Consider the following 24,063-nt stretch of genomic DNA (forward strand, 5'->3'; position numbering starts at 1 on the left):
GAACGGGAGGGAACCGGGGCTGTCTCCCGCCCGCCCACCTGCTCTGGCGGCAGCCGTGGGGTCTGGCCCCTGGGTCCCGAGGAGGTGAGGGGGGGTCTTCCCTACGGGTGGCATCTTCAGGGAGACCCTGTGAGGTGAGCGCATGCACTTTGCTCCTGTGCGTCTGATTTGTCTCCGGAAACCCAGGCCTCGCCTTCTGTCCACAAGCATCTTGGTATGGGAGAGGGGAATGCAGTCAGGTCCCTGCGGGGCCCGGAGTCAGACCCCCGAGGGTCGTCTGGGTTGAAGGGCAGCACTTGCACGCATCCGCTTTGAACCGAGTCCTGGGAAGGAAACCTCCGCGTGAGAGCAGGTCGTCGTCGCCCGCGTGCTTCTTGTAAACGCGAGCACCCCGGCCCGCGCTCGCTCACGAACAGAACCCTCCTGTGGGTTCAGTGTGGCCCCATAGAGCCCCTGCCGGGTTCAGTCGCGACAGTGAGAGGCGATGGGCCCCCGACACCAGCTCTCGAGTCCAGTGGTGTTTGCAGAGGAGAAGAACAGGGCAGCGAGCCTGGGGGGGGGGGGGTCACCTGAGATGCACCTGCCATGGAGGTGTGCAGTGGTTCTAGGCCTGGCTTTGTCATCGACCTAGCGCAGCTGACGCCTGGCTCGGGGCCAGAGCTGTGTGGGGAACGTGAGATGCTGGCCTGTCCCCAGTGCCTTGGGATCTGGGACAGCTCTGAGGGCAACAAGAGGTAAATTCCAGAGTGAACACGGGAGGGCTTCCGTCGGGGAGTGTGCATTCAAAAGGCAGAGAAGAACAGATTTGCTCAAGGCCGGCACACCTGCATTCGTGAGTGGTTCACACCCACGTTTGTAAGTCAACACATTGATACTAAGAGTTAACATCGCAGAGCCAGTCACGGCAGAGGGAGACCCAAGGCCCCGGGCCTGCATCTGGTGCAGGGCTGCGCCCCGGGGCCCATCTCTGCAGCAGCCCCGTCTCCCCCGGGGCTCACAGTGTCTGTGGGAGAAAGCTGGGCCACATCAGGAAGAGCCTCACTTACGGGGCCCGAGAGGTCTGTTGCCTCCATCCGGAAGTGCTCGTGAAGGACGGGAGGTGCCAGTTTTTGGGGCTCGGTTGGTGCAGTTGGAGCACGGGATGAGGGAGGTGGGCGGGGAACCGGACAGCACCTCCCGCGACCGGGTCTGTAGCCTGTGGGCGCCTGGATTCTGAGAGGGACCCTGGGAAATCCCTCAGACAGTGGCGGTGTTCTGGGGACATTTGTAATTTTCCGCTTTTAATAACTTAAATGTTTCTACCCCTTTGTCTCGAATGGATTTGCCAAAAACAAAGGGAAAGTTTTCCTGTGAATTTTGTCCACTCTGTCCGTTTTTTCCCTTTGGAATGAGGACCACTTTGAAACGTTCGTAGGTTGCACATGTAAACGATGAAAGTGGATATGTGAGTTAATTACAGATGCAGATAAACACGGTGCGTAAACACTTTTCCCAGAAATGCCGGTAGGTCAGGCTGCTGGGAAGGAAAGTTTCCAGGAAGGCGAGTTGAGGCCCCGCATCTCCAGGTGCTCCATGCCTCCAGACTGGGGTCCCCGCGCCAGGACAGAAGCCCCCCACGGGGGACTAGGTGTTTCCTTGTGCTTTCAGAGCCTGAGCCTGCCAGGTCTGTCTTTACAGTAACGAGCTGAGCATGAAGACAGATTCCCGCTTGAACTTGTTGGACGATGGGACCCTGATTATCCAGAACACGCGGGAGACAGACCAGGGCATCTACCAGTGCATGGCGAAAAACGTGGCCGGAGAGGTAAAGACGCAGGAGGTGACCCTCAGGTACTTCGGGTCTCCAGGTACGTTGAGTGCTCGCTCAGACACTTAGAGCCCGCCTTCGTCCCGGTCCACTCCCTTCTTTGTTTGCACCTGGTGGTAAAAGACAAACACCAAGGTCTCCCGTTGAAGCTGCTGCAGCAGGGTCGGCTCAGGGCCATAGGTGACCCCCGACCATTGCCCTGGTCCACCACCAACCCCTAATCCAGGACGGTCACTCAGAGTGGACAGTGGAGACAGGCGCTGCGGGGAGCACAGTCCAGAGGGGCTGTGGACACCTGGGGAGACACGTCCCCTGTCCCCCGACGCCTCCCGCTCACGGTGGTCCCCAGGGCTTCTTTCACTTGTTGCCATTTGGCAGTGGGCTCTCTCTTGTGCTAAGGGCTTTGGTTATTTTAAAAGAAGCCAAAAATCTGAATTTTTATGCAGAATTCCCAGGCCTAAAATATTGGCACCTGAACTGAAAAGATTGTTTGAGCCAAAGGCAGCATGGCTGTGGCCTTGAGTGGCCTGGGTCCCACCAGGTTACAGACCCCGCCCTTGTCAAAGTGTTGACTTTTGGAGCTTTGGTCAGAAGAGGAGCTGGCCCTTGGAGAGGAGCCCCGGGGGGTGGTCCTGGTCCCCCGTGGCCGCTGGAAGAGCACAGGTGGCTAGGCCTCCTCCATGGGCCTGTGTCATTCTCGTGTAGGCGGGCCAGGGTCTTTGTTTCCCTCATGCTTTATCGTTCAGGGCACTGCAGTACCCTCAATCCCAAGATAAGTGGTTTGTGTGTTTCTTTGATTAGATTCCTAGTACAAGACCTTCGTATCACTTGGTTCGTCCCAGCACAGGCACAGTCCAGATTTCCTGATGAGTGAGAGTTCCCAGCTGTCGAATTCCCCTTCAAGGGAAAGTGCAAGGCAGTGCACATATTGCAGGCACATCAAAGCCCTTTAACCCCATGTTCCGCGAGTGGAACAAGGCATCCAGCATCTTTGCAAAGTCACACGGCTCTGAATCTCCCACAGATAAGTTAGAGCTTGTGGTCACAGAAGGAGCTTGTGCTTTATTTGTAAGGCACAGGGAAACCCACAAAATACTGAACAGAGTGGTGCAGTTCTGTAGGTATATGTCAGAGGACAAAAGGGAATAATAGAACATAAACAGTGCATTTCCTTAGCAAAGTTGCTGTGTTAGCGGGATAATTGATTCCTAGATGGGAATATTAAAATCTCTCTCTGGCCTGAGAGTTCCAAATCTAACCTCTTTTGATCTGAATTTTTATTTGTCTCTCGGGAATGAGAGCCTTCTTTAGTGCACTAGTCTGAACATGTTGGCACTGCTCCCTAAAATGCACATGGAGGGTCTCCTACAATCCGTGACAGGAATGTCACTGCAGAGTGAGGGGGTCAGCCAGTGGCAGCCTGCCAGCCTAGACTAGGGGCTGCCAAACCTGGACCACTGCCTGTTTCTCCAAGATCTTTGAAGTAAAAATGTGTCTTACATTTTTATGTGATTGAACAACTTAAGAGTAATATTTTACAATACATGATAATTATATGAAGTTCAAATTTCAATGTCTATTAATTAAGTTTTATTGGAACATAATCACACTCAAAAATTTATAGCCTGAAAAGCCCAAAAAATACGCTCTATGGCCCTTTACAGAAGTTTGCCAACACCGTGATGTAGGTAATGATAATGGACCCATTTGTAAGTCTCCATGAGTCACAGAGGGCTAAATGTACTTTATCTGTTTTGAAGCTTTGTTATTAGGGGCATATAAGTTTGCAGTTTTTATCTTCCTCATGAATTAAACTTTTGATTATTAACGCTTTTTGCCTTAAGGTTAGTTTGATTTTATATGGATGCAACCTGCTTTCTTTTGATTAGTGTTTGTCAACTATACTTTTCCCATCATTTTGCTCTGAACCTTTCTTTTTTACTTTTTTTTTTTTTTTTTAATTTTTACTGGAATATAGTCGATTTACAATGTATTAGTTTCAGGTGTACAGCAAAGTGAATCAGTTATACATATACATACATCCACTCTTTTTTAGATTTTTTTTTTTCCCATATAGGTCATTACAGAGTATTGAAAAGAGTTCCCTGTGCTGTACAGCAGGTTCTTATTAGTTATCTATTTTATATATAGTAGTGTGTATATGTCAGTCCCAATCTCCTAATTTATCCCTCCCCCTCCCTTCCGCCCTGGTAACCACAAGTTTGTTTTTTATATCTGTGACTCTATTTCTGAACCTTTTTCTATATTAATATATTTTGAGTGTTTGTTGTAAACAGCATAGAGCTAGATTTTTTTTAAAAAACTCACAGACTTTAAAAATGAGTCCATATACATTTATTGTGGTTAGCAATGTATTTAGATTTATAAATTCTACCTCTTATTTTGGACAATTTATCCAACCTTTTCTATGTTTCTTGCCTTATTTTGAAATAATTATTTTTCATCTTCTATTTCCTACTTCTAGTTTGGAAGTTATATACCTTATTTCTTTTCTATAAGTGGTTATTCTAGAAAAATTTCAAATGCATTCTTAAATTATCAACGTTTACAGTTACTGTCTTTACATTTGTCTCCAAATTATAACTACCCACCTTAGTTTCTAGGCTGAGTTCTGTTTTTTAATGTATAAGAGGTTGTTATGTGGTACTGTTAATGTTTGTCTAACTGTACCGTGTAATTATCACTTCCAGTTCTTTTTATTTCTTCCTGCATCTCAGCCCTTCCACTGAGGTCACTTTCCTTCTGCCTAATGTAGTGTGAATTAGACAGCAAGCCTATGTGACGACCCACTTGGGGTTGATAAAGCCTGACATGAGGTTTATTTCTCCCTTCTACTCAGCAGAGTTCCCTGCGGGGGGTTTGGGGGTAGGAGCTGACTTTATCTCTTTCTTGTACTGATCGTGGAGCACTTTGGGGGCCCATCCTAGAGTTTTGTGTCTGACGCTCATCCTGGGGTGTCCTCATCTTTCTGTCTCCGAAGGCTCCTACAAGCCACACGTACAATTGCAGGGCGGTGCCAATGCCTCACGATGGGCTTCGCCTTCGGTTCTTGTCCCTGTACGTGGCTCCACATCTCCAGTTTGCCATCCTCTGGAAATGCTAACATTAAATGTCACTTCTGTGTTTTCTGTGATCCGCTGTTACTTAGATATGTGATAAGTGGGGTTTAAAAATGAACAAACGTATCCGAAGAGTTCTCATCACAAGGAAGAAATATTTTTCCTTTTTCTTTTATTTTGTATCTGTATGAGGTGATGGATATTCACTAAATTTATTTTGCTAATTACTTTTTATTATTTTATTATTTTGCTAATTACTGTAGTTGAAATCATTGATGTAAATCAAATCATTATGCTGTACACCTTAAACTTATACAGTGCTATATGTCAATTATATCTTAATAAAACTGGAAGAAAAAAATAAAGCAGTTTAAAAATTTTTTTAAATAAAAATGAACAAACAAGAAAAGATGTAGAGAAGTCTCTTTCCTGTCTCCTTCCCTGGTCCACGTAATTCCCACCTCCATCCAACCTCCTTCTAGAAAATACTGCCAGTGCCTGCAAGGCCAGAGCTGCTTCTTACTTACTGGATGTTAGAGACCTTTCATTTCAACATATGAGGGACTTCCTTACTCTTGCCCTTTTAATGGGTGGTGGCATGGAATCCCATTATCCAGATGAAACATCTGTTTAACCCGTTCCCTTTGGGGTACCTGAAGTCTATTCCAAATCTTTTGCTGTCACAGGTCTCCATCTCTTTATCCAAAACCCTTTGGGCCAGAGGTGGTTTGAAATGTGGAAATTTGGGGATTTTTTTTCAGAAGGGCCACATGGTACATAATCCATTTACTGACTTGAACTGTCACAGAATCTTGGATAATGCCCCGCCCAATCAATATATAAAATCCTATAGCAAACTGAATGAATGTTCACAGTAAGTGGAATAAATGAAGATTACGAGTAGCCTTGTGCTAGAGAGATCAAGGAAAGAAGTTATGAAAAAATATTTTATTTTTGGAGCTTTTTGGATTGGAAAATTGTGGGTCAGGATGTCAGCCTGAAGAAACAACACAGTAATAAAAAACCCTTTTTGTACGTATATTGTTTTACAAGCCAGTAAAAAATATTGGGTTGGCCAAAAATTTCGTTCGGGTTTTTCTGTAACATGGAAAAGCCCGAACGAACTTTTTGGCCAACCAAATATCTGTGGGGTACGTTCCTAGCAGAGTAATTTCTGGGTAAAAGGGTGAATGAATTTTTAGTTTTGATGTATGTGGGCATGCTTCTGTCCAGGTGGACCGTGGCAACTTGTGCTACCCACGTGTGAGAGTTCTGTTTCTTCACGTGCTCAACACACAAGCTCAATAATAAGTGTATGGATTTTTTTTTTTCTGGATTTAGAGTTGAAAAATTATCTCATTGTAATTATAATTATAACCATCTCATTAGAGTATTAATTTGTATTTTTCTTTCTATGAGGGAAATTTGTTATTTCTATATGTCCTAAATACCCTTTAAAAACAATGTTTTATAACCAATAAGAACTACTACCAAGGTTTACTGAAAAGACTGACATAATACATTTAGAATAAAAAAAAAAAGTAAGACTTCTGCAGAGTTTGATCCATGTTTGAAGAAGGAATCAGTCAGTTAGGGCAGCTGATGGTGGTTTGACCTGAGGCCACGGACCCTCTTTGTGGTCTGCACATTTCTTGAAAAAAGAAAGGAGACAAAGTATGCAATTGTATTGTGTCTGTTTTACTTATTTTAGACTTTAATAGATAGAATGAATAGCATGAAAATAGAAACCCCAAGCAAAAACGTTTACTAAACTGGAGGATTTTAATTCTGAATCTGTGTTTCCTGTGACAGCTCGCCCCGCTTTTGTAATCCAACCCCAGAACACGGAGGTGCTAGTGGGGGAAAGTGTGACCCTGGAGTGCAGCGCCACGGGCCACCCCCCGCCGAGGATCACCTGGACCAGAGGCGACCGGACCCCCGTGCCCGCTGACCCGCGGGTGAGCGTCACGCCGTCCGGCGGCCTCTACATCCAGAACGTGGTGCAGGAGGACAGTGGCGAGTACACCTGCTTCGCCTCCAACACCGTGGACGGCATCCACGCCACGGCCTTCATCATCGTCCAGGGTGAGAGCCGTCCACGCGGAGGCCCCTGCGCCCCGCAGCCTCCCTGGCTCGCCCTCGAGCCAGCCCCTCTGCGGGCTCCGCCTGCTCTTTCAGTCCCGGCACCTGCTTCATCCTCTCCCGTCACATCTGACCTTCGGTGGGACTCGGTGATACGTTTATTTTCCACATGCAGGCTTTAGGTGGTCAGAGCTTTATTTTTCGGCTGTGTTCCCCACACGAATGTGGGTATGCGTGCCAATTCACCAAGGCCTGTGTGTACGGAATCAGTATGTCTTGCACACGTCTTGGAATTTCCTTAGGGTCAATTTTTGGACATAGGGTCTGAAACGCAGAAGTGTGAAATGCAGAGAATGAGTTCTTTCCTTCTCCTCTGTCCCCACCAATTCCTCTGTCCCCAGTGGAAGCCACGTCACTAAACGTTGGTCCTTAATCCGTCCTCTGGCCCTTTCTTTGCACGTATGCCCATGCAATCATGTCACTGGTTTTTACCTTTTTTGATGGTGGTTGTTGCTTTTATAAAAATGGAACTATATTGCATATATTATTCTGTAATTTTTTTTCACCCAGTAATAATAAAACAACTCCTGTCACTACGCACAGTTGCGCTAGATGACATTTTATACCATTTGCAAATACTAGTTTAGGTCGAGGAGTGAGATGAATCTCTTCAAGTCAGGCCCCTTCCAGGAGCTGCAGTAGGCCGTTACCTGTGTTCTGTGTTGTAGCCTCAGTGCTGTTAAAGTAAGAGCCTTCTGCACACTTGTCAGTGTGTCGCTGAGAAGCACCAGCGTCTGGTATTCTTCCTTTTCACTTTCCGGCATCTTCCTCTGCTCGGGTTGCTGCACCCACAGTCGGGGTCCTGGTAGGACTCTGAGGGCGGGCGGTGTGCCTTCCTCCGGGGAAGGAAAACGGCGTTTTCATCCAAAGCTGTCTCCTAAATGTTGCGTGTCCAACGTCTTTCCCTCCGGAAGCGCTTCCTCAGTTCACGGTGACGCCCCAGGACAGAGCTGTCATCGAGGGTCAGACAGTTGAGTTCCACTGCGAGGCGAAGGGCTACCCACAGCCGGTCATCGCCTGGACGAAAGGAGGTGAGGTGTCGGGCAGGACGGTGACCCACTCCCTCTGTCCTTCCCTTCCTGGGACTCTGACCCCCCGGGCAGGCCGGCGCTGGCTGAACCCAACGTGACTCAGAGCTGCGGGCACGTCCGGTCATGGGCCACCCCCGGTCACGGGCCACCCCCTCACACACAGGACAGGAGACCTGTCCGCACCGAGGACCTGGATGTGAGGCCCATCTCCTCCCGAGTAGTCTGGGTCCTGCCTTCAGTGTGCACTGAATTAGCCTCTTGAGCAGATTTACTAGTGTGCAGATAGAACTTTCTAGAAACTGGTGGTAGAATATATGTACTGTATATATGACTTTCTCATTTGAATTCCCAGAGTTCTCTTGCTGCTCCCCAAGAGGTGTTGTGACTTGATCACGTTAATTCCTTGGGTGGGACCCCAGCCGATTTCTCCAGCTGGGAAGCTGCTGGGCACACGATGTGGGGAAGGCCCAGCCCGTCACCCCGGGGGGTGGGTGACAGCAGCCTGGCCGGGAAGGCTGCGGAGAGGCAGGTGCCAACCTTGGTAGACCATCAGGGTCTGCCCCGGCATCGAGGGGGTGACTAGCCCTGGACCAATGGGCACCACCGTCCCTTCCGCCCCTGAGGGGCCATTCCCAGGGATCCTGGGAGCAACCTGGACGAGAGGAGAGCTCCATGTTTTCGGGAGGAGAGGCTCATCCCTACTTGGGGAGCTGCTTGTCTTTAAACAACACCAGCCCCATCCCCTTCCCAGCCCGCGACCCCTTCCCATCCCTCGTCCCCTTTCCATCCCCCATCCCTCTATGCCCAGCCTGGGACCGGCCTCTCCCTGTCTCCCAGTCTGCATACCACCCCGGCTCTTGTTTACTTAACCCTCGACCCCATGGTCCCTGCCCCTTGCTCCTTCTCTGGAGAGTCTTGGGGGGGCAGGGTCTGTGTGCTATTTGTCCCTGAACTGTCGCACACGCACAGGTGTGTGACGAAGGCCGGGACGGTGACTCCAGGCCAGATCTGGGGAAGACAAGCTCTGCGACCCCTTTGTCCCTCAGTTAGGGTTCTGCCTGACCCTGAGGCTCCCGTCTCCCACCTCGAAGGCCAGGCTCGTGTCCACGTATCCCGGTCACTGAGAGTGCATCCCCACCTTGCAGGGAGCCAGCTGTCGGTGGACAGACGGCACCTGGTCCTGTCGTCAGGGACCCTTCGGATCTTGGACGTCGCCCTGCACGACCAGGGCCAGTATGAGTGCCAGGCCGTCAACATCATCGGCTCCCAGAGGGTCACCGCGCACCTGACGGTCCAGCCCCGAGGTAGGCAGTGGTCCCGCACCCCTCCCTGCGATGGACGGTCCCCCGGACTCGCATCCCGAGGCCGTAGTCGTAGCCCGTCTCTCCCATGTCGGCAGTGAGGACACTGCTGCCTGTGGGACGCTGGCACGGCCGGCTCCTCACAGTAAAGCAGGTCACGTTATGTCACTGTGTCATCCCTGCCTTCCCTGGGGGTGGGCGAGGTGGCCCCGGACCCAGCAGCAGCGGCTGACCTAGGAACAGGCCCCCATGTCCTCTTGGACGTGAGGTTCTGCCTCCTGCTGGCCCCGGGTCCCTGTTGAGAGCCGGGAGAGGAAGGCAGGAGAGGTGATGACCTGGGGGGTGGGCGCGGAGGGGGGCTGCCTGCAGAGGGTCCCCGGGGGTTGGGGCCTGGGTCTGCTCCGGCGGATGGGCTCTGGGTCTGCCCTCCGGTGCCGAGCAGGCAGGACAGTGGGCGGCCCGTGGGTGAGGTCATCAGCCGGTCCCCTGCTTCCTCCCGTCACCAGCTCTTGGTTGTGGGGGGGGGGGGGGTTGGACTTGGCAGCCCCAGGCCGCCCCGAGCGGACCGGAGCCGTGCGGACAGACCAGATGCTGCCGCGCAGGTGGAAGGTGGCAGCCCTGGACCGTCCCTCGGTCCCGTCCGGCTCCTTCGCTCCGGCAGCTGCGGCGGGAGCGCTCCGTGCCCTGGGCCTGCCCGGACCCGAGGCGGGGCCTCTGCTCGCCTGAAGCTTTTGGGACAAATCAGGAGTCTCCCGGGTTCTCCACGCGTGCCAGCCCGTGCCCCTTGCCTTGCAGTCACCCCGGTGTTCACCAGCGTCCCCAGGGACACGACGGCGGAGGTGGGCAGCAGCGTGCAGCTGCCCTGCAGCTCTCAGGGGGAGCCCGAGCCCGCTATCACCTGGAACAAGGTAAGCGCTGCGGCGTGTGGCTGGGGGCAGCTGCCCCTGCCCGCTGCTTCTCCAGACCCCCGTAGCCGGAAGGCGGCCGTGTTGTAAACAAAATGAGACAGACTTTGGACAAGCTCCTTCACGAGTCCTTCTTGGCGACAAAAGCAAAGAAAACCCTTTTGTTAGATCCTTGGTCCCGTAATCACTAGAGAAGGTTTCCTGTTGCTTCATTTCTCTGTGCTGTTCTTATTAAGCCCAGTAAAGAAATGAATGTCAGTGTTTCATGGCAGGCAAGTGTTTTAATATGAAACTTGTCCCTGGCGGTCGTGCCGTGGTTCCCCGGGAGGGAAGTGCGGGTCCTCAGGCCCTGGCGCCGCGGCCTCGCCGGGCGCGGCTCAGGCATCCTGGTTTCTCCCGCACCAGGTGCCCCTGCTCTGCACCATCCGCCCCAGTACGCGTCCCACGAAGGTCGCCTTCTGTGCCCACGCCCCGGCACGCGCACCCCAGAGGTCCAGGGAGGTCCCCCAGAGTGAGGTCTTGGGCTTTTCTGGGTCTTTTGCAAGCAGGTAGGAGAAGTTCATCCCCTTGAATTTGCATCGGGCGAGTCCCTCCCAGCGTCGGCGGGTCTCAGCACAGCCAGCGTGATGGATCCGTTAGTGAGGTCCTGACAGATGATGGCGCCCCTCTCCAGGGTAAACGCCTCTGCTCCTTAGTCTGACCCCGCTATTTCTTCCATTTATCTTGCTCCAGGACGGGGTTCAGGTGACAGAAAGCGGGAAATTTCACATTAGCCCCGAGGGATTCCTGACCATCCACGACGTGGGGCCTGTGGACGCCGGCCGCTACGAGTGCTCGGCCCGGAACACGATCGGCCAGGCGGCGGTCAGCATGGTGCTCAGCGTGAATGGTGAGCTCGCGGCACTGACGCCGCACGCGCGGCCGGAGGCGACCGAGGGAAGCAGGGAGTCTGGGGGTTCGGGCGTTATCAGAAGACAGCGCGTCCCAACTTGGCAGGGCGGTGGGCGGGGCCCTGCTGCTCTAGGCTCTGCAGGCCGATGTGGTCGTGCCCTTGGAGATCTTTCCTCGCTCTGGGTTTCGTGGTTGGTTTAGTGGTCACCCAAACCCCCTCATGTTCTACAGCATGTAATTTACAGTCACCATTTGGCAAAGCACAGACGTAGTTACTGCTGTGAAAGAATCCCGGCCCCTTCACTCTGTTTTCTCTCTGTTCCGGGCGTGCGTGGCCTTGTGCGGTCCTGGCGTGTATTAAGTCTTCATTTTAAGCCCCCAAATAATCAAGGCCCGTTCCCTTGCCTGGATCTGGTTGGTGGCCCTGGAGCCAGGCGGACCCCGGCTCTGTGCCGGCCTGCAGAGCTCACCCAGAGCATCCCCTCCAGCCCCACCATCTGGTCCGTCCCGGTGTTACCTCCGTCTTCCTAACACTCTCCATGTGTTCTGGGCCAACAGGGTAAAATGCACAGCCTGTAGCTTTGCATAAGGTCTTTTTAAAAAAATATTTATTTATTTGGTTGTTCTGGGTCTTAGTTGCAGCTTGCGGGCTCCTTAGTTGTGGCACATGAACTCTCAGTTGCGGCATGCACGTGGGATCTAGTTCCCTGACGAGGGACTGAACCCGGGCCCCCTGCATTGGGAGTGTGGAGTCTTAACCACTGCGCCACCAGGGAAGTCCCTGCATAAAGTCTTAACAGTTCGACCCAGACCTGCACTTTGTCTCCAGCTCTGTCTGTGCCCCGCTTTCACCTCCCGGCCCCCAGCACATAAAGCCTGAGTTCTCCGGTGACAGAGCCTCCACACCCAGGCCCCGCCTCTGGACGATCCCCCAGTTCCTCCCGCAGGAAACAACCTCCACCTGCATGTGCGTTCCTGCCTTTTCCACCTTAATCACCTAATCTGCCTTCTCCGAGGGCTGGTGAGCCTCAGACTTGCCTGGGTGTGGTTAATTTATATGCCGACCCCTCCCACCCCATACTCCACACTCCCTGCACGGTGCCTGGAGCCTGTGGGCACCTGCAGACAACAGTACAGGCAAAACTGGAAACCTTTTTTTTTGAGGGGGGAAATGTCAAATGACCTTATTTTCCCATTATATTAGAGTGTGAAGTGATTATAAATTAAATCGGTGAATCTCCTGACATAAAAACAGTGTTTTTTTCAATTAATGTTTATTTTTATACTTGAAAAATAATGTTACTTTAACATGAATTAGTTATACATGAAGTTTAAAAATAATCTCCCACCCATAATCCCACTCCCCAAAAATAACCACCCTGAACATTTTAGTGAATTTCCATTACCCTTTTTTTAAGGCATATAAATAAGTGTTTTTGGATTATTTTTCTGTGATCATTGCTTGAAGAAAAACAAAGTCAGTTTAAATCATTGGTAGTAATGAAATATTAGGGTAATAAAATTATGTAAGATTGTTCTGTCCATTTGTCTTAACACGTGGCATAAAAATATTAGCTTCTAAAAATTAGTAAATTGGGGCTCTGTTTGAGATCGGTGTCAGGAGGGCATCAGTCCCAGTCTGGAGGGGTGTGTATCCCAGAACCAAGTGAAGGCAACATTTCAATAAGGACATTTTCAACCGTGTCAGATTTTCCAGAAGGGTTGAGTATTTTGAAGGAAAAGGATACCGTTTATTAAAATGCGTGTTGTTGGTGACCTGGCATGAGGCATTTTGAAAAATAAAGATAAAAGATTGATTGGAACAAGGTTATTTTATTTAGCAAACTCTAAACGCTAGAAAAATGTCAATATTAAGTAAAAAAGGAATGAAAAGAGGAAAGTAGAAAGGGAGCCATAGCTTCATAGATGTCAGGTTTAGCCGAGTGTGCCTGAGTGTGCGTGAACATATGTGCATGTATGTACACTTATGTGTGTGCATATACGGTCATGTATGTGTGTGCACATGTCATGTGTGTGTGTGTGTGCCCACACACGCACACATGTTGGGTGTAAGGATGTCTGATCCTACCTTGAGGGGATAGAGTGAAGGGAGAGCAGAGTCTCGGGAGGGTGAGTGGGCTGAGATCCAGCACCCAGGCAGGTTGGCCTTTGATGGGAGGAACACACAGAATCCACTGGAAGTTAAAGCACCACACTCTCCGCCCAGCAGGGCAGCTGCTCCGGTGGGCCTGAGTCAGCGCCTCCCCTAATGGGCGACGCTTTGGTAGAAGAACTTCAGTGTTTTAAGTTACAACTACCTTGTCCTTTTATGGGGTATCCCATGATCTTAAAAATTAAGCGTCTGCAACTTCCATACAGTTTGAAAACAGCTTTTCATAGAATTTGTGATGAAATAACTTAAGGTTTGGTGTGGAAAGTAGAAATAACATTGGAGAAAAGTATGCCTCAGTCTAAATGACATAGAGTCTAGACATTTTTCTCTGACTCACTTGTGTGCACGTTTTCCGGTGACATGCGACCTCGCATTTCCTAGTTCCCGATGTCAGTAGGAACGGGGACCCGTTTGTAGCCACGTCCATTGTTGAAGCAATCGCGACGGTGGACAGAGCCATAAACTCCACGCGGACGCACTTGTTTGACAGGTATTTGCAGAGGTGGGTGGGGCTTCAGAGGGTGATTCTCATACGCAGTTTTCACCTGTTTGATGGGAATAAAACACTGTTTTAATTTGAAAATCATAAACAGTGTTGGTGTTAACTTTGCTGGGGGTTAAGATAACAGAAAGATACTCCTTTCCAAGTAGAAACTGAACTATGATTCACAAATAGAACATTTAAAAAAAAATTCGACTCGTTATTTTGGCTTGTTACTCAATGATTTGGCAAAAACAAAATATTTCATAAGCCCTTCGTGCATTTGTCCATCTTGGCAATTCCAAAGTGTTTTTTCAGCATTTGAACTGAAATAGTATATTGGTGTTTTTTTCTATTGATGTAATTAATTATTTGTTTTTAGTGTCTTTTGGTTTTGTTCGTTTGTTTTGTTGCCTTCCGCTTGGGATAAGTAAGGTACGGTACCTTGTGTCTGTGGAAACGTAGCCACAGAAATATTTAAGAGCAATAATTCTCCTTTGGGCACGAGTGACCTTTGTTCTCAGTCATCTGTTCCGTTCTTCCCTTTTCTTCCCAAACACCCGCTAGCCGACCCCGCTCCCCGAATGACCTGCTGGCCTTGTTCCGGTACCCGCGGGACCCCTACACTGTGGAGCAGGCCCGGGCCGGGGAGATATTCGAGCGGGCGCTGCAGCTGATTCAGGAGCACGTGCAGCACGGCCTGATGGTGGACCTGAACGGAACGAGTCAGTACCCGGGCGGGGTCCACACCCCGCAGACCCCTTCCCCGTGACGACGTCCAGCCTGTCGGGCCCGGGGTCTGTGATGATCGTGGTCACGTGCGGGTTGCCTTGAGCTGGGACAGTCCTGTGGCTCCCCAGGTCCGATGGGAGACCCGGTGGTGACCTGACATGTGCTCAGCAGGGTGGTCGTGCTGTCCTGGCCCCCGGGCTCTGACCATCGGGGCCTCTGGACAAAGGAGAGCCCCTCGGAGGCCGTGGGTCCGGGCTGGGGCTGTTAGAGAGGACGTTGATGGAGCCCCAGCAGGTGCTGCGCAGACGGTGAGGGTGAAGCCACCCCCTCCTCTGCCCGCGGCAGGGGCCCCGCCCGTGAGCCTCTGCGGGGCCGGAGGGGGATTAGCGCCCAGACAGCATTTAGGAGGAAGCGTTTCCCTTGCTGGCTCTTCAGCCGTTCGGGACTTCCTCAGGGCGGCTGTGACAGAGCAGGCGTGCCAGCCTCGCCCTTCTCTCTGGGGAAGCGGGAGATGCCAGGCTCCCAGGTCTGAGCCCGACGCCAGATGGCGACGGCAGCCCAGTGTCCTGTGCCTGCAAAGCCCCTTTCTCGTGCAGGCCGCCAGCGCTTGTGTGTCTGACTGCTTCTCCCCCAGCCTGGGAAATTGCACCCCGGCTCTTTACTGCTTCTGTATGTGGCTGCTTAGGACACTGTCCTCTGCAGAGGGGAGCTGCCACCTGTCTTCTTTAAACGTACATGGGCGTCGGTCCCGATGGGAGAAGTAAGATGCGTGGTGACCACCCCGCAGCCGTGTGGGGAGCGTGGGCCCCGCGTGTGGAGCCCCAGGCGCCCGGTCCGGGAGAGCTTGGCGTGGGAGTTGGTGCGTCAGGTCCTTGCCGGCCTTTCCTGCTGGAGCCTCCTCACCTCCCTGCTCTTTCTCTCCCGGGTCCCGGCACTGCTGCTCGGTCCGGCAGGCCCAGCTGGGAGGGGCCGCGGGACAGCGCTCGTGCCCGCCCGGTGCCCGGGCTGCTGAGGCGTGTCTCCACTTCCGTCCAGGTTACCACTACAACGACCTCGTGTCCCCGCAGTACCTGAGCCTGATTGCCAACCTGTCGGGCTGCACGGCCCACAGGCGCGTCAACAACTGCTCGGACATGTGCTTCCACCAGAAGTACCGGACGCATGACGGCACCTGCAACAACCTGCAGCACCCGATGTGGGGCGCCTCGCTGACGGCCTTCGAGCGCCTGCTCAAGGCCGTGTACGAGAACGGCTTCAACACGCCCCGTGGTATCGACCCGGGCCGGCACTACCACGGGCACCCGCTGCCCATGCCCCGCCTGGTGTCCACGGCCCTCATCGGCACCGAGGCCGTCACCCCGGACGAGCAGTTCACCCACATGCTCATGCAGTGGGGCCAGTTCCTGGACCACGACCTGGACTCCACGGTGGTGGCCCTGAGCCAGGCCCGCTTCTCCGACGGGCAGCACTGCAGCTCCACGTGCAGCAACGACCCGCCCTGCTTCTCGGTGGCCATCCCCCCCGATGACCCGCGGGCGCGCAGCGGGGCGCGCTGCATGTTCTTCGTGCGCTCCAGCCCCGTGTGCGGCAGCGGCATGACGTCGCTGCTCATGAACTCCGTGTACCCCCGCGAGCAGATCAACCAGCTCACCTCCTACATCGACGCCTCCAACGTCTACGGCAGCTCCGAGCACGAGGCCCGCGCCATCCGCGACCTGGCCAGCCAGCGGGGCCTGCTGCGCCAGGGCATCGTGCAGCGCTCGGGCAAGCCGCTGCTGCCCTTCGCGGCCGGGCCGCCCACCGAGTGCATGCGCGACGAGAACGAGAGCCCCATCCCCTGCTTCCTGGCTGGCGACCACCGGGCCAACGAGCAGCTCGGCCTGACCAGCATGCACACGCTGTGGTTCCGTGAGCACAACCGCGTGGCCGCCGAGCTGCTGGCGCTGAACCCGCACTGGGACGGCGACACCATCTACCACGAGGCCCGCAAGGTGGTCGGGGCGCAGGTGCAGCACATCACCTACCGGCACTGGCTGCCCAAGGTGCTAGGTGAGGCGGGCATGAAGATGCTGGGCGAGTACCGGGGCTACGACCCGGGCGCCAACGCCGGCATCTCCAACGCCTTCGCCACGGCCGCCTTCCGCTTCGGGCACACGCTGGTCAACCCGCTGCTGCAGCGGCTGGACGAGAACTTCCAGCCCGCGGCGCACGGCCACGTGCCGCTGCACAAGGCCTTCTTCTCCCCGTTCCGCATCGTGAACGAGGGCGGCATCGACCCGCTGCTCCGCGGCCTGTTCGGCGTGCCGGGCAAGATGCGCGTGCCGTCGCAGCTGCTCAACACGGAGCTCACCGAGCGGCTCTTCTCCATGGCGCACACGGTGGCGCTGGACCTGGCCGCCATCAACATCCAGCGCGGCCGCGACCACGGCATCCCGCCCTACCACGACTACCGCGTCTACTGCAACCTGTCGGCCGCCCACACCTTCGAGGACCTGAAGAACGAGATCAGGAGCCCCGAGATCCGGGAGAAGCTGCAACGGTGGGTGTGGTGGGGGCCGGCAGCCCAAGGGGGTCGTGGTCCCTGGATTTGAGTCTCTGTCTGTGCAGCCTCGGGGTCGGGGGGCATGCGGAGACGGGTTGGGGGCGGGTTGAGGCTTGACTTCAGAGAGAGATGAGGGGCCCTGTCCGGCGGGCCTGATGGGAGGGGTGCGGAGGGGTGAGATCGTCGGGCAGGACAAGGCTGGCCCACCTGTGCTTCGGGGAAGAGACCCTGCGGCAGCCTCGGGAGCCCGAGCGCCAGCCCTTGGCGCCGCAGGACGGGCAGGCCCCCAGCTGTGAGGCTTCGTCCCGAGTCCTCTCCCTAAACCCGCCATCCCCCCGACCCGGCCCGTCGCCACGTCCCCTGCACCCCCGTCCGTCACAGGCAGCAGCCTCCCCCCTCCCGGGAGAGGGCTCGCTGGGCCGGGGGCACGGAAGTGGAGGACGCCCAGCGCACGGGGCAGGGCCCCGGGGGACCCTCGGGCAGCCCCTCCTCCGTGGGCCCGCGGAGGCCGAGGCCGGCCCCGTCAGGCCACGAGGGCCCGGGGTCTGGCGGGACGGGGCTTCCTGCCTGCAGCCGCTGCCTCCTCCCCAGAATCTCTGCGTCCAGGTCGCTGGTTAGACAGGGTCCGCACGACTCACCCGCCCCCGCCCCTCTCGTGTCCAGTCGGCCCTGGCCCCTTAAGTCCTGTTTTCCTCGTTAGTTGTTCCAGTCTCTCTGGGGGGGTCTTTAATGGAAATAACCACTCACTAGAGTTTTCCCACGAGGGTCCCCTGTAGCCCACTGGTCGCTTTGTACTTACAGTATGTTCTTTCCCATTTGAAAGAACGGTTTTAAAAAGAAAAAAATACTTTTCTGTAAAGGCTCGCTTGGGTCATTTTCTGGACTCTGCTGCTCACTGAGAGGTAAATCGCTGATGCTTCAGTCACACGCTTAACACTGCGCTTCAGGCGTGTTCTCTTTAGGGCCTGGCCTGTGCCTTCCGGAGAAAATGACTTTTACTCGTAGTTTATCACAGGTTGTGAATAAGTGAATGTCATGCTCTACAGTTTAAGATGTTCCGGTGTTCGTTTGCATAGCAGTGTCAGGTTGCCGGGTACATAAACGCACGCTCCCCCAGTACAGAGACCTTTGCGGCACGACTGCTCAGCTAGGGTGTGTGGACTGTCTGTATTCTTTATGCTTGAATATCCTCCATTGTTCTTGTCCAGGCTGACGAGATCACTTTCCCAGTGTTTCTTCCTTTGCCCAGCTTCTGTCAAAGCCGTCTGCTCTCCAGCTCAGCGCTGCTGGGGGCTGGGGGCCCTGGGCCTCGAGTTCCAGGGGCCCTGGGGAGGCAGTCAGCGTGACCCACCCCCAGGAGAGTCGCACGTTTACCCTCTTCTGCGTCAGGCCTGACTCACCGAGTGGGGATGAGACAGGCGCCCGGGCAGAGTGACGACACGGGACAGTGGGGCCCAGCTGTGGGCCAGTGAAGCCATCAGGGAAGAGAGGCTTTTAGACGGGGCTTAAGGGAGCGTGTGCTTGCACCCGTGTTAGTGGCATCCGATCAGATCTGTCCATTTCTGGGTGCACAGCGAGGGGGAAGTGTGGCCTGTGCTGGGGGGCTGTGAGCAGGAGGGTGCCCTGCTTCGGTCTGGGGTCTGCGGGGCCCACCTTTGGGGCCAATCACCCGGGGGTGACGAAAGGGGGCCCTGCCCAGGAATGGGGTGTCTCCTTTGGGAAAAGCCCCTGCAGGCAGAGAGCCAAACTCGCAAGGCTCTTTCTGACCGTGTTTCCATCTGAACTAAAGTTCAGTATGAACGTCCTTGAACTTGGATAAAGTTCAGTGTGAACGTCCTTGAACTTGGGGAGAGTGAGGATGGCGTGTCCTTGGACTGAATGCCCTTCCGGCAGCTTCACGCTCACCCAGCTCCTGAGGTGAGGAGCGCTGAGGACGGCCCAGCACGGCCGTGTCCGCAGTCAGCACCCCTAATCCAAGCAGGTGGAAAAGGCGTCTCAATTACAGGACGCACTTAAAAGGTCCAGTGGAGCTTTGGATGGCAGCTGAAACTAAGCCATTATCATCTTCCGAGGGTGTCAGGAGAGATTAGATAAGAATGATGTTATAGAAGTTGTCAGCTCTTTGCTTGTAAGCATTTATTTCTAAGGAATTGGAAGAATTTGATGAAAAAGTTTGTTCTTGAACATTTAAACCTTGCTGTCTTAGTCTTTTGTGCGATTTCTACTTAGTAAGTAGTTTCTTCATAGCAAGTATGTTTTCAATATATGGTAGAATCCCAGTATTGTTTTGAAAATGTGTCTCTAGCTGTTTGTAGCTTATTCTTCATATGTATCTATGACAAAAACACTGGAAGGGTTTACGTTAAGATGTCAAGTTGTCTCTAAACGGTCAGGAAAGGTGTGGTTTTGATTTCCTTCCTTGTGTTTTCTTGGCTTCTCTAAGCTTTGTATAATAAATATATCTGTGTGTGTATTTTATTGTGCGTATATAAACGGGAAATAGGAACCTATCTTTAAAACATAATGGATAGATGCTTTAAAGAAATAACTGGATTTTACTAAGTGAAGATCTGAATAACGTCAAATAATGATAAAGAAATGAGGATTTTTCTTCCCCTAGTTGCTGTGCTCTTTACCAGGTACAGCTTTGCTCAGTGAATTTAAGGCTCCGCTTGGTCTCATAGGTTGTACGGCTCCCCGCTCAACATCGACCTGTTTCCCGCCCTCATGGTGGAGGACCTGGTCCCCGGCAGCCGTCTGGGGCCCACCTTGATGTGTCTGCTGAGCACACAGTTCAAGCGCTTACGGGACGGTGACAGGTAAATGCAGATGCGCCTGCCGCCAGGTAATTCAATAGGTGTCCAAGTGCCGGGCAGTGTTTCTGGAAAGTGGCCTGTGCTGGTTCATCAGAGGAGCTGGCCTCTGCTGATTTTAGTGCAGATTTCTTGATCTTTGTTTTTTGAGTGTCTCACAGCAACGTTTGAGTCCATTTTTAAGTGATAACCTAATTGAACCACTTAGGTCTCATCGCTGGCGAAACTGAGTGTGAGGAATATTTTAACCAGCCCCCTGGGGCTTTTGCGTTTCATGTTTTCCCTGAGCTTGCTCTCGTTCTGGGGAACGCAGGTTGTGGTATGAGAACCCGGGGGTCTTCACCCCCGCCCAGCTCACGCAGATCAAGCAGACGTCACTGGCCCGGATCGTGTGCGACAATTCAGACAACATCACGCGTGTGCAGAGGGACGTGTTCCGAGTGGCCGAGTTCCCCCACGGGTACAGCAGCTGCGACGAGATCCCCCGGCCGGACCTCCGCGTGTGGCAAGACTGCTGTGAAGGTGGGCGTCCAGGGGCCCTGTCGCTCAGTGGGGTCCGTCCTCCTTCCTGACACTTTGGGTGTAAGCTTAATCCCCGCTAACGCACGGGCTGGAATCAGCACAGCAGTGAGAACACAAACGGAACAGGCAGCTCTAGGGGGTTGCTGAATTCTGGAGCATCCATACTGAGCAGTACTGTGGAAACTAAGAATAATTAAAGTCATGATTTTGAAGACTTTGTAATGCCAAGAGATAGGAGTTAGTAATGAGAACTACGAAGTAAAAGAAACAGACAGCAAAACTTTAATGAGGTTAGCTCCCGGTTTTTCTTTAAAACCTGGCACACGTCTGCATTTGATAGCCTGCCTGTCTGTACCCGCAGATAAAATATGAACGAGAAACAGACCGAAAAACATGCCAGACATCAAATTTGATTTTTAAAAACGCGTGCTGTGTGTTCTGAATGTCCAGAAGAGCTTGTGTAAGCAGAGAAATGTGCTATAAAACAGCTTCTGAGGAAGTGGAGAGCGACAGGCGGCTGCGCGGTGCCCTCACCCAGGCACCTGGGGGCCCGTGAAGGTGGCGATGCCAGGCCTGCCGCCGCGGTTGTCTCCGGATGCCCATCCAGGCGGCTCCTTCGTGGCATTCCGGAGCCGGGTCGTAGCTAACCTCGACTGCACGTTCTCATTTGAACATAATTTTGGTTTTATTCAAACTGTGATCAGAGACCCAGGGAACATTGCAGTGGGGGGAACACTGAGGACCTATTCTGGGTAACCCCGCTCTTGTAGTGAGGAAATGGGGCCCCGGAGCCTGGGGCAACACCACGGGCCACACAGCCCCTGCGGGTGAGGTGGGCAAGGAGGGCCCAGAGCCCCGGCCCCCGGGCCTCAGCCTTCGGCCGGCAATGCCCATGGACACCAGGTGCAGAAACCATAGAGTTTTCTTTTCCACCTCGTTATTTCCGCAGGAATAGCCCTGGCCAGGTTGTTCTCGCTAGTAATTAATTTTAATTAGCTGTTATTTTCATTAGTAAGTATTGAAATCTGGGTTGATGCACGTTCTGTGTGTGTGTGAGTGTGTCTGATGTGATTCTGTGTCTGTGGCTTCTCTGCATATATATGACATACGTAAATAATACATGGAATACGTAATACGTTAAATATATATATAATGTATACGACTTGCAACGTTGTAGGAGAATTCACATAAAAATTAAAATTTTGCTCACTACATGCCCAAGTTTCCAAAGCATTAATTTCTCATTTTTATAGTTGTTGGGAACTTGGGAACTTGTTTTGTTTTTTTTTGCTTTTTTAAAAAAATATTCTGACTAGTTTATTAAGGTCACAACAGTTTTCCACACATATGGCAGAGAATTTGATTCTTGTGTTTGCAGACAGTTGTTCTCTTTGAAAATCATTGGAAAAAGCCAGTCCTTCTTTTCAGATACAGAAACTTCATTTTCTGATAACTTTACCAGATATATTCCCTGTAGCTGCTTAGAAAGGAACAGAGACAGGTTTTCTGGTTTTTTGCTCCAAAAGCCCGAAGTCCTCTGAGAGCCTGAATCTTGGATCCAGGCTTTGTCCTCTGTGTCACAGCCCAGAGCCTTTTCCTGCTTCAGCTGGACGGTCAGAGATTTAGGCACTTGATGCAATTTCTGACATCCTTTCTTCTGGATTATTTTCCTCTTAAAATAGCAGGCATAGCCCTCAGCTGGCAAAACTTAAAGAATGCTTTATAAGCTTTATCTGTTTTTATTTTAGTCCAAAAGCCATATCTAAAAAGTGGCAGAAAAAAAAGAGTTATGATTTGACAGAACCAAATGTCGGTAGCTGTTATCGACATCTCAGTGCTTATAAAAGACTCACTTAACCCAAACTTTCTTCAGCGTCATCTCTTAATTGTGTATTTGTTTAATCCAAGTACGAAACCTGCACACGTGAGAAGCCTAAGAAGCTGCTCTTGGGAGGATGAGTGTCTTTTTCTCTTGACCAAAGTTAGGAATTTCAGCTTCTCTGTGAGGACTGATGAGTCACGGAGAGGAAGACACACACATGCACACAACTTTGAGATCACTGTGGAAGTTACTGAAATAGTGCCAGCAGCTCCCGTGTGGGCAGGACTGCTCCACCCGGAGGAGGGGGTCGTCGGGGGGCTCCAGGCCACTCACGGGGGAGCGGAGGGGGAGGGGAGTGGGGACGGTGCCTCCACCCCTGCCGACCTGAGCGCCCAGCGTGTCCTGCGGGAAGGATAGTGATACTTGCCGAGCTGTTCTTAATGTCCCCTTCGTGGGAGTCGAGACCCTAACGTGCCTGCACTTTGCCCTCAGACTGCAGAACCCGGGGGCAGTTCAACGCGTTTTCCTACCACTTCCGAGGCAGGCGGTCCCTTGAATTCAGCTACCAGGAGGACGAGCCAGCCACGGGTGCGGGGCCTGGGAAGATGCCAAGGTACGGCCGAGCCCCGCCGGGACCGTGCACCCTGCCAGCTGGCCCTTGGGTGTTGGGGGGGGGGGTGTGCCTCGAGGCCACCCATGCAGCCAGTCTGCGCGCCCCGCCCTCCGGCCCGGCACACCCTTGGCTGTGTCGCTGAGTCTCCCTTGCTTCTCCCGAGCAGAGCCGGGACGCCCGGGACGAGGCTCAGTAACGCCTCGGCCGCCGCCTTTGAGCGCCCACCAGTAGCAGGGACCAGCGACTTCCGGGAGTTTGTCCTGGAGATGCAGAAGACCATCAGGGACCTCAGGAAGCAGGTGGGGCGCTCCCCATCCTCACCTCCCCGGCCTGCCCGGCCCCTCTCCACCCTTGGGCCCGGTGTGCGTTTCTCCCGTGACGGTGAAGGGAAGATGCTGCCCGCACACCCCTGGTCCTCGGTCCCGGAGCCTCCAGGGAGGTCACTTTTGTCTCTCTGCCCTTCTTTGTGGCTTGGCTCCAGCTGGGCCACATTGAGCTGTCCTTGGACTTCCTGGGACCGGGGACCCTCGGCCGTGGGCTGCCCACTGGTGCGTTGGGTGAGGGGCGCGGGTTCCCCCCGAACACTGGCTGTGAGGGGCTCAGGGTCAGGGCCACGCAGAATTGCAACCTCAAGCCCTGCCCAAAGTCTCCTCTTCAGGGATGACTGTTAAACCTCTGCTCCCAGGGTGGGTCAGGAGGTTTTGATGGAGGTCGGGTCCCCTTGGATGCCGGAAGGGCACCGGCACATCCGTACTCCGGGGCTCTTCCCTGGGGGTCTGCAGGGTTTGCAGACAATGAATGCTCTTCCCTCTGCACCCCGCCCCTGCCGTGTCTGTACGGGGGTCTCAGTGAGATGTCACCTAAGTGGGAGTGAAGAGTGAGATCTCAGGTTAACAGGACGCATGCAGATCTCAGAAGGTCCTAGTGAGAAGGGCTTCTGATGCTCTGGAACCTTCCAGAGACAGGCCTGCGAGTGGGGGATCTGTGCTGCCGGCCACGTCCTGCTTCTGGGGGTCTCAGTCCGCGGGCTTGGAAGACGTTTGTATCTTCCGTTCGGCCCCGGGGAGAAGCTCCGGCTGCTCTGCATCTGCCCTGTGCTTGCCCTGTAGCTTCTCCTCCCGCCTCGGGGTCTGGGGACAGAGTTGACAGCCTCAGGTGCTAACAGTTGGGGAGGGAGGGCGGGCCCCAGCCGGCCTCCCACTGGGTTC

At 53.4% G+C, this 24,063-nt stretch overlaps 1 protein-coding gene across 6 annotated transcripts in view; it reads left to right on the forward strand.

Annotated features, from left to right (window-relative positions):
* Positions 1 to 24,063, forward strand: part of PXDN (peroxidasin) — a 65,947-nt gene that overhangs the window by 38,205 nt on the left and 3,679 nt on the right. For all 6 annotated transcript variants that reach the window (XR_009506380.1, XR_009506381.1, XM_059942318.1 and 3 more), the window contains 13 exons: positions 1,678 to 1,847; positions 6,700 to 6,972; positions 7,944 to 8,060; positions 9,206 to 9,364; positions 10,157 to 10,269; positions 10,999 to 11,155; positions 13,712 to 13,820; positions 14,379 to 14,536; positions 15,579 to 17,082; positions 19,770 to 19,904; positions 20,212 to 20,420; positions 22,735 to 22,855; positions 23,022 to 23,154. Coding sequence is in view for 4 of the 6 variants with exons in the window: in XM_059942318.1 (XP_059798301.1) it covers positions 1,678 to 1,847; positions 6,700 to 6,972; positions 7,944 to 8,060; positions 9,206 to 9,364; positions 10,157 to 10,269; positions 10,999 to 11,155; positions 13,712 to 13,820; positions 14,379 to 14,536; positions 15,579 to 17,082; positions 19,770 to 19,904; positions 20,212 to 20,420; positions 22,735 to 22,855; positions 23,022 to 23,154 (3,358 nt within the window). In the remaining 2 variants the exon portion in view is untranslated. The remainder of the gene's footprint in view (positions 1 to 1,677; positions 1,848 to 6,699; positions 6,973 to 7,943; positions 8,061 to 9,205; positions 9,365 to 10,156; positions 10,270 to 10,998; positions 11,156 to 13,711; positions 13,821 to 14,378; positions 14,537 to 15,578; positions 17,083 to 19,769; positions 19,905 to 20,211; positions 20,421 to 22,734; positions 22,856 to 23,021; positions 23,155 to 24,063) is intronic.

The sequence above is a fragment of the Balaenoptera ricei genome, chromosome 13, assembly GCF_028023285.1.
Source record: "Balaenoptera ricei isolate mBalRic1 chromosome 13, mBalRic1.hap2, whole genome shotgun sequence".
NCBI lineage: Eukaryota > Metazoa > Chordata > Mammalia > Artiodactyla > Balaenopteridae > Balaenoptera > Balaenoptera ricei.